At 36.9% G+C, this 17,299-nt stretch overlaps 1 protein-coding gene across 1 annotated transcript in view; it reads right to left on the minus strand.

The window, feature by feature from the left end:
- The window catches only part of LOC135704632 (agrin), a 245,772-nt gene extending 229,583 nt beyond the window's left edge, over window positions 1-16,189 (minus strand). Inside the window, exon 1 of the mRNA XM_065226110.1 lies at window positions 15,773-16,189. Within this exon, the coding sequence (XP_065082182.1) occupies window positions 15,773-15,848 (76 nt within the window). The 5' untranslated portion in view covers window positions 15,849-16,189. The remainder of the gene's footprint in view (window positions 1-15,772) is intronic.
- Between the last annotated feature and the right edge of the window lie 1,110 nt (window positions 16,190-17,299).

Raw genomic sequence — 17,299 nt, forward strand, 5'->3', positions numbered from 1 at the left:
TTGAACTGAGATTTAGTTCTCAGAGATCTGTCCTCATCAGAGAGGCTTCTTTGAAGTTTACAATTCTACGATATCTTGGTTCTGCTCTGAAATAAGTGGTACTTTCCTAAACACTTTTAAACATTCCTGACGTTTTCTAAACCTCTGTGAAGATGTCTAAATATTTCTGAAGTTTTCAAATAATTTCTCTGGAGTTTTCATAAGTTCCTCTGATGGTCTCTATACTTCCCTGAAATTATCGGCACATCTCAAGGGTTTTCGTATTTCTTTCCTAAAGAACAAGAAGCTTTCCTGAATTTATCCAAGCTCATGCTTATAGATTTTTAAACTCCTCCAAAAATCTAACGGGTGTTCAATAAAAAAATGAAAATGATTTCAGTGCCATCCAGCGCTCTTGTGAGAGCATCGCGACTATGTTGCGTCGTACGGCTGACCAGGGCCCCTTCTCCAATATTCATTGACGTTTTTTTTTGAAGAATAAACATTATGTTTTTAATAAAAAAAATACTGAATTCGTTGAAAAACAATTTTTTTGTTAACCAGCAATATGATGAAAAAATTCTCAATTTTTATTGAACACCCGTTAGACATTCCTGCAGTTATGGCAACTGCCCTTAAGAACACACCAAAAATCTCTAGATCTAGCTTGCCTGAGGCACTTGGACCTGCTTAAAAGACACAGTTTTTCTCAAATTCTCTTCACATCTCTGAATTTCTTTTGACTTATAGTACAGACGATAGGCAAAATGATCGGACAGGCAGAATTCTGTAAACATTTTGTCAGAATTCAAATGGCATTAACTTTTTGAAAAATAAACACATTTTGATGTAACCAGATGCATTTGACGGGAGTTTCATTGCAGTTTAAATAAATCATTTGAAAAATTTTCAGCACAATGTCTCCAGAATCGCTTTTAACATCACAAGTTGCGATGCCCATCCTAGAGCAGGTTCTGGGTTCCCCGTAGGAAGTGGCAAATTTGGGACATGACTGGAACCATGCAACATCAAAATCTTCAAGATTTTGCAAGCCGATGGTAGCTCTTTCAGGTCCACAATCAGCCCCGGTTTCCTTGGACCAGGTTCTGAGTGCCCCGGGGAAGTGGCCGGTTGCAATAAATCAATGATAAATATAATTTTTTGCACATTCAATTAAAGTGTGTTGTTCCTTTGTACTTGAAGTTAAAGATTTTCAGAGTTGGGAGGAAATGCTTTACCTTTAGGGGAGGTTCTCATTCAAATGGTTAAAAAGTAAGCCAAGTTTGGCATTTTTTTGTGGGCTAATGAAAAAACATAGAAGGACGTGGTTTTGAAATTCAAAAAGCTTAAAACTTCGTCTTTATTTCCAAATGTTTACAAGGTGAAAAAAAAAACAAAATGGCGCCCGTGGTCACGTTTTGAGTAAGGTTGTGTACGCCTGGAGTTGTCAAACTGCTTACAGCTTGGTACATCAGGATCGATCTGAAACACAACATGATTAATGAGGCTTTAAAGCGAACTAAATTTATTGAAGGAATGACCTTATAACGGGTTAAAAACTTCAAATTTGACTAAATGGTGCGACTTTTGGCCGATTTTTCACCCCTTTTTTTTCCTCTTTAAGGCTTCAGAAATAATAGTGAATACAAAAAAATTTTAAATTTTATAGGTCATTCCTCCGATAAAAAAAAAGTTTTCTTTCCAATGGTCAAAGGTAGAAGTCGTTGAATTGAACCGTTTTCAAATGAGATTGTACGCTGTTTTGAAAAAATCATGTTTCGAGATAAACGCTTTTAAAATTTTGGCATCAGTTTCGAGTTCAAGCCGAGAGCGTCCCATGGCGGCCGGGATGCCGCTTCGATCAATGGCCTGTAAAGATTTTTTTTTGTGCGCGGATCGAAAAACGCTTTCAACACAATACATACACTTATACCTTTCAAAACGAAGTGCAATAACAAAAAAATCGATTTTTTTGAAAATTTTGAATGAGAACCTCTCCTTAATGTCAACATGAAGCTTTAGCGTTAGCGTTGTTATGATATACTTCGTGGATTGGATACTAGCGACACTCACGTCTCTTCTGAAATTCTCAGTTAGACTACTTTCAGGAATAATTTGGGTAGGGTATTCGGTTAGGATTCACCTCAAGTTGGCGATGCAACCAAAATTATGTACACTGAAGTCTTTTTTTACACGGTTTTTTTACGCGGTTTTTTTTTACACGGTTATTTTTACACGGTTTTCCACGATTTACACGGTACGTTTTTAACGATTTCTCGACAACGATACAACCTATCGACTTGATTCCAATCACATTATCCGTTTCAAGCTATAGGTAATCGAATGGCATACTTAGAAAAAATCACAATTTTTGGTGTAAATACAGAATTTTTTTAAATATGTCTGTATGGACCATATCATGCTTTAATTACAAATGGCATCAAAATCCGATTTTTTAAAAACATTTAAGCATGCGAAAAATCAAAATCTCGTAGGTTTTTTTTACACGGTACGTATCCCTCGTGTAAAAAAAGACCTAAGTGTATTGTTTATTTGTTGTTTATTTAATCTCTCGATAGCCGGCTATCGAAAGAACATATTAATTTTGTTTAGTGATCATGAATTTTAAGAGTCATGACGGAGAGCTTGGGATTAAACCCATGATTTTCTGCTCAGTAAGCAAAAACGAACCCTCCAGGGTCATCGAGCATCTCAGAACCATAACGCTTCGCGACAATTCAGGACTACGCTTTCGCTTGATATGCAAATAGTTTCCGAGGTTAATGTTCCATATCAAATATACAAATGATGGTGGCGATTTATTGTGCTGTGGAAGAGCTTGGGGTTAAATCCATGATTTTCTGCTCAGTAAGATCGATCCCTCGAGGGTCATCGAGCATCTTATAATCCACAGCGCTTCGCGTCAAAGTACGAATATATGGATGAACTATCTATTATTGAATAACTATTATTTACGATAATTACATGAAATAAATAAAATATAAACTACAAACAAAACGTGACTGCTAAAATCTCAAATGATATTCTCACAAATATATTTCACGCCACCAGGAATCTCGAAACCATTAGACGCTATAATAATACTCTGCACATGTTAGACACAAGAAGAGACCAAAAAGCAATCGTCCGACACACAAAACCCGTCAAATCCACTTGCAGTCACAATCAACGATTCTACAAATCGTGAGCGCTGACTGCGACACTCTGAAAGCGAAATTGACAGGCTCTATGCGTCAAACATCCACCCTCCAATCTCCTCCCGCATCCAACAGCACAAATCTCCATTACAACATCTAACGAATTCAAAACTCCGAAAATCACTCATCTATAGCAAGTGAGTGGAAGCAACCCTGCATGCAACCATTCTTCATGATACACTTTTTCTGCCTATCTTTCTATTAGGCCTGTGGACATGCGTTAGCTTCAAAACTTCTAACCAAACTGGGTAAATTTTCAGATCACAAAAAAAAACTTGAAAAAAAAACTTTCAAAGGTAATTACAAGTAAAATAAATATTGATTATTTTACGCAAAAACGAGCAAATAATATTAAATCTCTTGTATCATATGCTAATGCAAATTGACTGTAACAAAAATAATATGCTTAAATAAAATAATATATTAATAAAATTATATTCCAAATTTACATGAAGATCATTACTTTATTGGTGAGAAGTTTTTAATAAGCCCTCCCAGTTCCAGATACTATAATCAGAATTGCTCAGTCTGCATGAAGCAGCCGATTTCATCAAGGAAGTTCTATTAAAAACCAAGAATTAACCGTTTGAGGCATACTGAAGCATTAAGAAGGTGATATGTGTCACTATAGGAAATCATCATCGTTGCAAATATAAAGAAGTTAAACATAACCCTTTGCTTCAGTACCGTTAACCTCCATGTCCATGGGGAGGGACTGCGATAACATTGACTTTACAATGACAAAAACCAAATTACGAGTAACGTCAGCTAGTAGAAGTAGACAAAGATTGTAAAAAATTGCACTTAAGGCAACTATTGTAAAACGGTCTACACTGATTGACGACAAACAAATAAATAAATAAATCACTTATATGTAGAACAAATCATAGACTCAATAATGATCCCACTACTCTTCCCTAATAAATTACTCATTATTATACAAAACACCACATTGGCAATCAGTTTTGTAAGTATTTCGTACATCTGAATCGATAACCTTACAAAAATAAAGCTTACGCAGTGAATAATCATGCCTTATTTTGCAACGACAGCCGGCAAACAATCAAATATGGAAGTGGTGGGTTGGATCCCAGGACTGTAAACAAAAAATCGAGATGGACATAGGATAACATTCTGCTTGCAACAAATACACAAAATCATACAATGCAATTAAGAACATAGAATGCTTTGTAGAAGCACTGTAGAAATGCTTAATTGAAAACATGTATAGCAGAAGTATAACTGTTATGTTAACTGTTAGTATGAGCGTATTAAGCAAGGAAGAATATTCTGCTACATGCCTAACCTACATACAGGTCTATATTAAAAAAAAAGTCGAATGTCTATCACAGCACAAAACGGAACTCAAAACTGTACTAACAGCATCACGTGTAATCAAATATGGAAAGTTAAATCAGTCATCAGTTTACCGTCCTCTCGAACAGCTCGTTGATTAAAATATTCAAAACGTACGATTAGTCACGTAACATGAAATCAATTTGCTTCATTTTGTGCTGCGGAGTTATTCTGGGTTGCCAAGGTTACACGGCAATCTTACTAAACGCTGAAAATAAGGGTACAAGAAATTATAAATTTTGCACCAATTAGTATTGAAACAGTTTTTAAATAATAATCTTCCAATGCTACAGACTTTCCCGAAGATTGTTATGGTCCCCAAACTGAAATCCATTTCAAACCTACTGAAGCCCGTCAAAGGCCCGGACTATGTGAGGAAATGACATGTGGAAAGGACCTTTCCATCAATTACTACGGGTAAGTAGTACCCCATTGAACATCCCACCGATTTTTCCCCGAATAAGACGTCCGTGTGATCGACCGATTTTGATTCCGAAGATTTAGTCGATTGTTGCACCGACGGCTCCCATAAGCGGGGCAGGGACTTTAACCTATTAAACAGTCGGTAGACCAAATCAAACCGAACAAAGAGATAGGTCCTAAGTAACATTGCTCAATCGATTTTCTCTTTCGGCTAACATGGCTTCAAAACCGTGTCTTATCATGGTTGCCGTCATATTTAGATGCTAGATATTTTTTTTTAACTTTCACCTGGAGCTTTCATATTATGAAACTTTTTAGTTATAAATCTTACATTGTCCAAATCAGTCCCCCTGGAATCATCAATTTTTGATCAAAATTTTACCGGTGGAATAGGCTTTTGAGGTTTTTCTCAAAATGTTTGTAAGCTTCCAAAAGGGTTTGGAGCTCGGGTCTCTTCAAAAGTTTTGTTCCTCAGAGCAGAGAATCGCTTTTTAATTTGTTTTTGTAAATCCCACCCAGGGTTCCTTCCATTCATTTCGGCTAAAAAAAATGTTATATCATATTATGGAATAATAAGATATTATGATAATATTTTCTTTGCGTAAGCAACAAGAAAATATTGTAAAGTTGTGTTTAACACATAATACCTGCCAATTTTGCTACAGGAGAGTCGCAATAAGCGATTTTGTCATTTATCTCACCCACTCTTCGCTCTTCACTCTTCGCGAAAAGGCGAAGCTAAATTTGCAAGTTTTATCTGTCAAACACAAACTTTACAATATTTTCTTGTTGCTTACGCAAACAAAATACTATCGTAATATTTTATTATTCCGTAATTTGACAAAACATTTTTTTTTAGCCGAAATGAATCGAAGGAACCCTGATCCCAGATAACTTTCATGCCAGGATCACGTGTTCTTTGAAATTGCCTCCTACGGACATTTTTCAGCTGAAGATCGTCGTCTATTATAATTCTTAATGTCAACATGAAGCTTTAGTGCAATAACTGGTTAGTTAGAAATAGTTCTGAAGAGGATAGATTGATGGTTCCGCTAGAGTACGGTAGTGTGAAAATTGAGCGAAGGGTCATTAATGCGACAATACTAATCAAACGCGCACTCCTTTACCTAGCTTTACCTAGCCCTGAAGTCCTCTGATGCCTGTGGGTGTGTGCGTTTCACATGTCCATATACTGTTTGCGGCTGTGAAATAATTCCAGTGACGTTTATCATTACCTAAAGCTCCGTGTTGCCGAAATCATTTCCAGGCAATGGTGTGAGGAAAAATTAATGAAGATTTAATAAAGAGATGTCACCGATATCACAAATAGTCAAAGAGTCTCAGCGGGAAAAATATGTTCAAGTATATGTTGGGTATATGTTCAAATAAAGACGCATCGCCAGGACTCCAAAAGTACTGGAACAAAAACGTGACAAATGTGGCTGGTAATTAAAGATAAAGGGAGATAGATTTGAATTAAAGTTGAAAGTTAGTTGAAAATAATATATCAAGTTTATCTTTTTCAAAAAAAAAATCATGCAAGCGTTCAATCGTTATGACCATTTTTTAAAGTGTCAGTTATTCCGAATCACCTTGTAGAAAAATCTTTAGATCTTGAGGAAGTTTCAGAAATTTCAGGGAGGTCCACAGAATTTTTGAGAAGTGTAGAAAACTTTAAAAATGGACAAAATAGCTCTAATGTTGGCCTATGGATCTGAAGATGGGGCCCATCGATAAAAATCTACTGTTAATTAATTTTTCTTGAAACAATGCGTCTTCCAGACAATGCAAATGGTTTGCCCTCCGGTGCAAACAAAAATTCGCTAAATTGGTTTATGGCAATTGGCAGTAACGAACGCATGTTGCATGCAAAATCGATACGCACTTCATGCATAATGAATTCTACAAATACTTCTTCTTCGCATTTCAAGCATATTGCTTATCGCATGTGTGATCTGAAACTTAGTGTTCTTGATTCACTCCCACAGTTATTAATTGCGATCTGTCGATGCATGTACCATTTTTTGAATTAGTATAATTGTGTGGCAAGTACAATCATAATCTAAGGCCAGGGAAGTCGAGAAATTTTCCAACCCGAAAAATTCCTAGATCGAACGGGGAATCGAACCCAGCCACCTCCGGCATGGTCTTGCTTGGCTCCAGCATGCCTTTATCAACTGAGCTAAGGGAGGCCCCATCTAAAAATGCTTGTAACTTGTAAATCAATGTCTTTTAAATACAAACTACAAGTTCAATTCCTTGATCATTCACACTTTTTTAAGGATTTTCTCCGATGTTTTATGGACCATTTGGATGTTTTGATGGAACGTTTTAAAATATTTTATGGATCATTTATTGGTTTTTATATTCAAAAGTATGTTTGCCATTCCTTGTTGCATCAATCTGCTACCCGCCCCAGGGATGTTAAATTTGAAGGCATATCTTCTGTCTAAGGACTTTTGGAATTCTATGAAGTTATTTTTCTCCCGCAACTTCTACCATGTTGCTTCTCTTAAAAGTTATTACCAACTTTGGTATTTTTTAACGAATTTTCAATAGCTTTTTTTATTAAATTTTAATTTCAAAACACTGTCAGCAATGAAGCTTTCCTTGTTTTGAAGCTTTAAAACTAATGAAATAAAATACCTGATTTTTACCCAATAGTACAGCTGTTGAAAGTTCGGTAAAAGTTACCGAAGTCGGTAATCATTTCTAAGTTTGTAAACTCTCTTAATTCTAACAAGATTTCAGCATTTATATGAACTTCTTCAATCATACCGAAATACCTTCAACATGTTGTACGAATATTCATGAACACCTGGGAGGTTCCTGAAATGTATCGAATTTTTTCTTAACTTCCAGGTTGTGAGTATTATGTATTATGTATTATGAAAAACTCAACTATTCAAAAAAATCCTGAGCTTCTTTGAGGTTTACTGAGCTTCTGATCACGTCGAGCTTCTATGAAATTAGATGAACTTTTACGAAATCCCCTGCACTTTTTTGATGTTTTTTTTTAAATTTATAGAACTGCTACTTAGTTCACGGTACTACTACAATTTGTGTTGATTTTCTTTCCTTAAGTTCCACGATGTTTATTGAACTTGAATTTTTCTGAAGTAGTACTTATGCAATTCAATGTAACGAAATGCCTTGAACTAAAAAAAAGATCTGTTATCATTTGTGAGGATTCGTGAAATTAAATAACGTTCAACGAAATTGTATGAAGCTTCCTTGACTTGTACATCGCAGTATAGTTTTCAATATTCTTACGAGACTTTCAGCAGTCAAGATTCCTATAGTGCGGATTCGTTCTTGCCGGATTCCTATAGTACTGATGCCACTGGATTCCTATAGTACGGTCGATCCGGCATTAACGAATACACGTAGCATATGGGATTAGAGCTAATTGGGACCAAACACTGATTGTACGGCAATTTGAAGAGATAACTTCTTGATGTCTTATGAGAAGTTGTTAAGCAGAAATTTGGCCACCTTTTGGGATGAATAAGTTTCCGGTAGGACACAAGTCTGATCCTGTGGAAGATCCGGAATATCCGTAAAAGTGGCCAATTCATGAAACTGATCCTAGAGCTCCGCGGATTTTTCGAAACCAGTCATAAACGTCTTATCAGAATGAATTCGGAGTTGTGACCGGAATATGGGCCCTAGGGACCACGGGATAGCTCACCGAAAGATCCAGAAAATCCGTAAATGTGGTCAATTCACGAAACTGATCCTAGAGCTCCGCGGATTTTTTGAAACCACTCATAGACGTCTTATCAGAATGAGTTCGAAGTTATGACCGAAAAATTGACCCTGGGGACTACAGGATGGTCCACCGGAATATCCGGAACATCCGTAAAAGTGGTCAATTCATGAAACTGATCCTAGAGCTCCACGGTTTTTTGAAAACACTCATAGACGTCTTATCACAATAAATTCGGAGTTGTGTTCGGAAAATGTAGTCTGGGGACCATGAGATGGTTCACCGGAAGATCCGGAACATTCTGAAAAGTGGTTAATTCATTAAACTGATCCTAGAGCACCGTGTTTTTTTAAACCGCTCATAGACGTCTTATCACAATTAATTCGGAGTTTTGACTGGAATATGAACTCTGGGGATTACAAGATGGTCCACGGGAAGATCCGGAACATCCGTAAAAGTGGTAAAGTCATGAAACTGATCCTAGAACTCCGTGAATTTTCCGAAAACACTCATACACGTCTTATCAGAATGAATTCAGAGTTGTGACCTGAATATTGACTGTGGGGACCACAGGATGGTTAAAAGAAGATCCGGAACATCCGTAAAAGTGGTCAATTCATGAAACTGATCCTGGTGCAATATTTTTTTTTTTAAACCTTTCATAACGTCTTATTACAATTAATTCGGAGTTTTGACTAGAATTTGAACTCTGGGGACTACAGGAACATCCGCAAAAGTTGTCAATTCATGAGACTGATCCTAGAGCTCCATGAGTTTGCGAAACCACTCATAAACGTTTTATCAGAATGAATTTGGAGTTGTGACCGGAATATGCACGCTTAGACGAAAAATGGACCTTTGGGACCACGAGATGGTTCACCAGGAAGATCCTGAACATTCATAAAAGCCGTATTTATGAAGACAAAAATATTAGCACCAAAACCATCACTTTTAGGTATATGGTGTCTTGGGGAAAGCTTATTCGTATTTTTTAGCCGATTTAAAATTAGGGTGGTCCTTAAAATTGGTGAATTGAAAATTCATCCTTTTATTATTACTTGAGATAGACTAATGAAGTTTTTTAAAAAGTTGTAGAATAATCAATTTGAACCAACTTTGCTCATGGCATCAAATTTTTATCTCTTATGGTTCATGACTTATGGTTATTTTAAACAAGTAGGTTGGAGTGGCCCCTAGAAAATCTTTCTTTAAATATTTTTATTGGTGATCAACGTATAAACAATATTTAAAGAAAGCCGATTTTCTAGGGGCCACCCCAACCTCTCGTAAAAACATTGTTCTAAATACTTTTAGTACTTTTTATGATGCTTATTTTTGCAGAAGTCACTAATTTGAATCTCCTTTATTCAAAAGTTATGGCTAGTTTTTGATAAAAAAAGGATTTTTTAAAATCAAATTAAATACTTTAAACAAAAAATGCTCTCACAGTTTTTCCACAAATACTGAAAAAACACGATCTTTTAAATGAAATCGAAAGTTTGATAATCGGTTTGCTCCATTTACAGACATTGTCATTTTAATAGAACCATTTTTTCGAAGAAAATCTCCATTAATTTTCTAATAATAAAAAAAAAAGATATCAGCGTGGTTGCTTCAGCAAAAATATGCGTCATCTTAAGTTCTAAATGTAACCAAAACAAGGTTTTTTTTTACGAGAAATGAACTTATGAAAAGATATTCGAATAAATCTATTTTTATGGGCCATTCTTACCTGCTTGTTTAAAAAATCATAACTCATGAACCATAAGAGATAGAAATTTGGTGTTTTGAGCAAAATTGCTTCGAATTGCTTGTTCTACAACTTTTAGAAAATTACATTGGTCTATCTCAAATAATTAAAAAAAAATATTTATTTTCAAATCTCCAACTTTGTGGACCACCCTAATTTCACTAACATAAAAAGATCGGCCAAACAATATGAAGAAACTTTTCCGAAGACACTATATACCTAAAACTGACGGTTTGGGCGCAAACATTTTTGTCTTCCTAAATACGGTTTTGGGACCATTGTGCAGTGGATGGTCCTCCGAAAGATCCGAAACATCCGTAAAAAGGCTCAATCCATGGAACTGATCCAAGAACTCCGTTTTTTTTTCGTAAACTCTCATAGACGTCTTATAATTATGAATTCGGAGTTATGATCGGAAAACAGACCCTGGAGACAATGAACGCTCCTCTGGAAAATAATAGACAACTCATCAGAATGAACTCGGAGTTGTGACTGGAAAATGGACCCCAGGGTCCATTGGATGGTCCTTCGGAATATCCGGAACATCCATTAAAGTGGATATGTCAAGAAAACTGCTCATAGACACATTTTTGTTATTTATTATCATGGATGATTTCTAGGTGGTATTTAAGTAATTCTTCTAGACACTTTTAACGGTCCGCAGTATAAGCTGTCTGGTCAAAACTCCGATTTTATTGTGATAAGATGTCTATGAGTGCTTTCTAAAAAATCGTGGAGCTCAAGGATCAATTTCATGAATTGAGCACTTTTAGGGATGTTCCGGATCTTCCACAGGATCAGATTTGTGTCCTACCGGAAATTGAATCATCCCAAAAGGTGGCCAACTGTCTGGTTAATAACTTCTCATAAGACATCAGGAAGTTATCTCTTCAAATTGCTCGACAATCAGTGTTTGGTCCCAATTAGCTCTAATCCCATATGCTACGTGTATTCGTTAATGCCGGTTCCCATAGTGCGGTCCCTATTAACCGTACTATAGGAATCTTGACTGTACTTAGTTCTTTGAAGCTCTACGAAGTTTCCAGAATATCTACCATGTTTTCTGATTTTTTATTATGTTTCTTGACATTCTACGATGTACCTGAAATTTTACGAGTTTCCCTGAATTTATGATTTTTTTTTCATTGCAAACTTCACTTAAGTCCTCTAAAGTTTACTATTTCACAACAAAGTCTGATAAAGCTCTACAAAGATCACTGAATTTTTACGAAATTCGTTGAACTTCTATACAGTTCTCAGCTATCCTGCGGAGTTCACTGAATTTAATCAAATTTAGCTGAGATTCTATAAGGTTAACAAGGTTTTCTAAATTCTTTAAAGTCCAATAAATGTCTACATAGTTTACAGAACTTATTCAGAATTTACTGCACCTCAAGAGAGTTTTTTTTTTACTTTTATCTTAATTTTCTAAACATCCCTGAATTTACTATAAGATTAATTGAACTTCCGCAATGATCAATAAAGTTTTATGGAGTTTCAATGCTATCCCTGAACTTTCATGACATGGCCACTTGCGACAAAACGATTGAGTGAAGCATTTTGATGTCTTCTAGAATGCTTCTTCAATTTTCAAATACTTTATTGCAGTGATGAATTATTTGCTTAAGGGGGTTACACACTAAAATAAAAAATAACTTTTTTTTTATGTCTTGTTAAAATTGATGATCATCTATGATGAAGTTTTTTTTTTCTGGAACTTTGTCGAAGACGTAAATTTTCCATCTCTCAAGTAGACGGTTATAGGGTCAAAATGGATTACAAACGGTAGTATGCCCTTAAAAACCGTTTGTTTGCCATAACTTTTTAGTTTGAATTTTACAATTTTCTCGATGTTTTACAAAGTTGTAAGTGCTTTAAAACTGCATATTTTTGTTCCAAAACACAAATCGCTATCTCGTTCTTTAAGGATTTAAGTCCCTTTTTATAATTTTTTAACGTTTTCTGTAAGGGGGTGTTTCTTGCATGTTAACAGGTATTAGCAATTAATCTCAACGTAATTTTTTTCGACACCTTCTAGTCTACTTCTGCATATACAATTCATAGGGGGATGCATACTGAATTTTCTAAAAAGTACCTTACGTTTTGCGGTTTCCATGACCATTTTCCAAGTGTTTAGATTAGAGTGGGATTTTCAATACTCTTTCAATGCTGATTCTTGTCCCCAACAACTTGGCAAAATTTGAACGAATTTGGTTTTAATATGCGGGAGAATTTTAAATTTTGTTTGTGAAACGGAACGATCCTATTCATTTGCTTACCAAAAATCCAAATTTTGCTCAAATTTCACCAAAACTCGAACTTAGATTGAGAATACTATACCAAACAAGTTTGTCGAAGCCACAACCCACTCTAATGTACAAGCTTAAAAAAAAAACATTTAGGGACTATATTAGAAAATTCACTAGGCATCCCCTTGGATCCCCGTTTGAATTGTATATGTAACAGTAGGGTATAAGTTGTTGAACGAAATTACGTCGAGTTTAGCTGCTTATACATGTTAACCTTCAAAATGCACCCCTTTAAAGTTAGTGTTGAAAAAATATAAATACGTATGGAAATCCTTTACATTAAGAGATAGCGATTTGCTTCGTGGAGCAAAACTCTGTATTTTTAGAGCAGTTACAGCTTTGTAGAACATTGAAAAAACTAAAAAGTTTTGGAAAAAAAGGTTGGTGAGGGGGTACTAACGTTAGAACTCCGTTTTTTCTCTATAACTTCGTCCACTTGAGAGATAGAAAATAAACTTCTTGGACAAAGTTTCTTGAAATGCCTTCATCTAGAATGTTTTCATGGATGTTCATCAATTTAAACAAGACATAAAAAAGTTCTTTTTTAACTTAGTTTATACCCCCCTTAATAAAAAATGTTCACTTCTCAATTAAAGTATTCAAAAAATGAAGAAGCATTCTTGAAGACGTCAACATGCTACACTCAATAGTTTCGTCGCAAATAGTCATGTCCCACTATTTTTGCTTTCGTCCCACTGTGCGTTTCCCGAGCTTCACGAACTGGAACGGCACTCTTGTGACATCTCCAACTTTTGCTGCAGTATTGGCACTCAGAACGTCTTGGTCGGTAGGTTCCTGGCCGCACAATTAAAACGACTACTTCACCTTGATAATCCAGTAAGATCCAGCTCATTGAGCCACATGCCAGACTTTAATGTTGTAATTTCTTCACAATTGTCTAAATAGTTGGCTGGATCTTTGTATAGTTGGTTTAAATTAAGCATTAGTATGAACAAAAATTAAAGGTTAATTTTTTCCCGGGAGACAAATACTTCAAAATTAATTTGCAAAGGTCTATGGCATCAATGATTTTGCTTTATGAAATTCAGGTCAACAATTGAAAATAGCCTTTCAGCTTTTGTAGATAAAGATCCCTGAGCTCGCCTATGCAACTTCTCCTCTTCCCAATAGTGTCGATGATTTGCGTAAACGAGCTTTGGTTCGCGTGAAAATGACGTTACATGTTTTGTTTAAAAAAAGTTATAGGCCCTGTTTGAAGCAGAATTAAATATTAATTAATATGATTACACTTTTCCTAATTTTGTTGAACTAGAATTCAAATTGTGTAACAATTTCCCGATAACATCTAATAATTTATTATCGAACTCTATAATAGGAAGTTGAGTCTTTGCGTTCTTTAATTCATAGTAACCTTTCCTCCATACTACTACAATGAAAGATATAGCCAAACCTACGAACCGAATTGTATTTTCCAAAGTTAGTTGAAATTTAGCATTTGGATGAAACAGACGATCGCTTGTTAGCCCAAAGCATACAAATTTCGCGTTAGTCGAAAATACCTAGAATTTTCATTTTCGGAAGTAGCCGCGAAGGTGTCCGTTTTGAGTCTAATCGGTTTCAAACTTCATCGTCGTGAGTGAGAAGAATTTCAATTGCTAGGAACTAGGAATTTAAAAATGTATCCAATTTCAAGAATGATTTTTGATCAGCCACGTTTTCATCTTTGATTTTTTGAGCAGATATTTTTGGAAACATTTTCATATGTTTTGAAAATGTTTCCAAAGCATTCGGATTTTTTTAAACCATCATATTGAATATTTCACTTAGCCCAATAATCTTGCAAATTTCTTCACATTTGAATTGTGTTTTGTCTGTAGAACCAGAATTTCAAAATAAATTCCAAGCTTGAAGTCTTAAAAACAAAACCTTGAAAAGATCCAAGAATTATATTCGAGAAATGTTTTATCAGACCCAGGGTCACGTAGACTTTTTCATTACACCGTAGCCTTTTTTAAATTATTTAAATCAAATTCAAAAAGCCAGCTTAAAAACCGATCCAGCCCACCAATAGCCCAGACTCGCCTCATTGAAAAATTTTCCTTGAAATTCTGAAACTTTTAAAAACTATCTTGTACATAAATTTAAATTATTTTATTTAAAGATTCAATGCACCTCCCTTACTCGATCTTTCCCTTAATCGATATTCTTCCTTACTCGATGGAGATCCAGGCTACTTCGACCACTCTTACCATACAAAATTCCCAAAACTTACCTCCCTATCTCGATATCCTCATTTTCTCAATGGTCCCTTCAATATCGAGCTAGGGAGAGTTTACTGTAATATAAGTTTACAAAACTCTTGGAATGTGCTTTGCTACTTCACTGAGGGAGGGTTTCATTTGTGCCACCTATAGCCGCTTCTCGATGAGTTTCAGAAAATACATTAGAATACCAATAAATACCGATTTTTGAAATGATACCGATATCCGAAAAAAATTTACAAATATAAAATCAATTCAAACAATCATGTTTCACAACAAAAATTATCTCAACCATGTCCTCGTTTCGCGACAGTTTCATAACCTTCCCAAATTTATTGATCTAATTTCCATAGAATACCTCTCCTAATGGATTATGCATTCGCCGAACCGAAAACCAATTGGAATCAGTGCACCGTTAAATCCCCCCCATAAAACGAACGAACCATCGCTAAGTCCAGCAATAAATCAATAAACTGCCCATAACGCTTGTCAGCCCGTCCCGTTCAAAGCGACTTATCACCTCCGTCCAGTGTCCATGTCTAACAGTTAATTTCCTCCCCAAAAACAGTGATAAATCGGCTGCCCCGAAGATGAAGCTTCCTTTTGTTCCCGATCCCCAAATTATGCAAATTCGGAAGTAGGCGCGAACTGCCTCGCGGTATTGTCCTCTCTCACACACAAGCACACACATACACGCATGCTCCTTCTTTCCGCGACTGCCGAATTTATGCAAATCTATTCCCCGCAACATTTGACTTGCTTTATTTATTTCTGGGTTTACTGTGTGTTTTTATTTTCGAACGCACCTTTTGCATGGCTGGCCTCAATCAAAAGTACCGCTGCCGCTGCCACCAGTATTACTGCCGCCGTAGACTTCCACATTCTGCTGCTTGTTTGCACTTTTCGAGCTTAACTTCCTCCGGACTCCGAGGTGAGGCTCGCCGACAACGAAAATAAACACACAACCACTCACTTCACTCTGTTCCCAAAGTAGTCGCTTCGTTTGTTCAGTTGCTCTGCGTTGCACTTTTGCCCGGTGCCTTCTTGGGATTTTCCTCTTCCGACACTTCTTTTCTTTTTTTTTTACTTTATTTTCTAGGTGGATGTTTGCTCTTCCCAACAACACACTTTCAAGATGCTCTAAGATAACTCTTCAAACTTCCGATTTACTCTTTGCTGTTCACTTGTTTTATGCTTTTCCTATCCCGGCTTCGGCTTTCAACTTGTTGCTAATTAGAGACCCTCGGAGTTATCAGATTTCCAAGCTTTCTCGGTTCTTGCCACAGATTGTTATCGCTTCTCTGTTCTCTGCACAGCTGCAGCACTTGAACTTTGCGCGGCACAACAACCCCCAACTAGTGTGTTTGTGTGTGTGTGTATGTATGTATGTCTCGGTCGGGAACAGGTTCTTGACAATATCTGAGTTATGTTCTGCGGTCGTACCACTATCTTCTCACACTGGAACGGGATTATATTGCAATCACAGAGGCACACACTGCACTTCGATCTCGATTCTCGATTTGCTAAAAATTCATTCCACGCACCACCCGAGAACGAACGACCGCGATCGCACTTCACTTATTCCAGATCTGAGATGTTCGAACGCACCAAGTCACGGACTAAACCGGCACCGAGGAGTTCAAGAAACTGGTCCAAGTCCAAGGAGAAATACACCGAGAATGAATTTTCAATGCCAAGGCTTACGGAATTTATAGAGAAAGCAGCAGAGTCCGTTCCGGGCTGAACCGGGAAAGTGGGGTCTTCCTCGTACCGACCGACCGACTGTGGAGGCAGAAGCAGCAGCAGCCATCCGCTCTCTCACAAGAAATGGGGAGCAACATAAACTCTCTCTCTCTCACACACACTCGACCGCTCTCACCGGCTCCAACCATCCTTATGCTCTGCTTTTCCTTTCTTTGCAACCCACCTGCAGCAGCGACTGGGGAGACTTGCCTCGTACCGTAAGAGACGAACCCCGCTTGATCGATCGCTTTTCCGCTCTCCTCTCGCGAAGATTCGCAGACCTTGGGAGCACTCTCCCGGAAAAACTGTGTCAACGAACGCCATTTCTCCCCGATTTGAGCTCGCTCTCAGCCTCTCTTCGACGAATGCTTTCTCCCTCCGGTCGGTCGGTCGGTCGGTCGGTCGGTGGAGCAGCAGCAGCAGCATAAAAAAGTGCATCTGCGGAGAAATGCTTTCTTACCACCGACACCGGATCTTACAGAGGTTTGTTTTGCTCGGCTGGCCGCAGCAGCAGCAGCGCCGCTCGAATGTTGCTGGATTGTCTGCTGGGTGGTTATTTTGCATGTTGCGAGAGCATATCTTCGGGGCGT

The sequence above is a fragment of the Ochlerotatus camptorhynchus genome, unplaced genomic scaffold, assembly GCF_037179485.1.
Source record: "Ochlerotatus camptorhynchus isolate MF236.1 unplaced genomic scaffold, CSIRO-AGI_Acam_v1.1 ptg000244l, whole genome shotgun sequence".
NCBI classification, from domain to species: Eukaryota; Metazoa; Arthropoda; class Insecta; order Diptera; family Culicidae; genus Ochlerotatus; species Ochlerotatus camptorhynchus.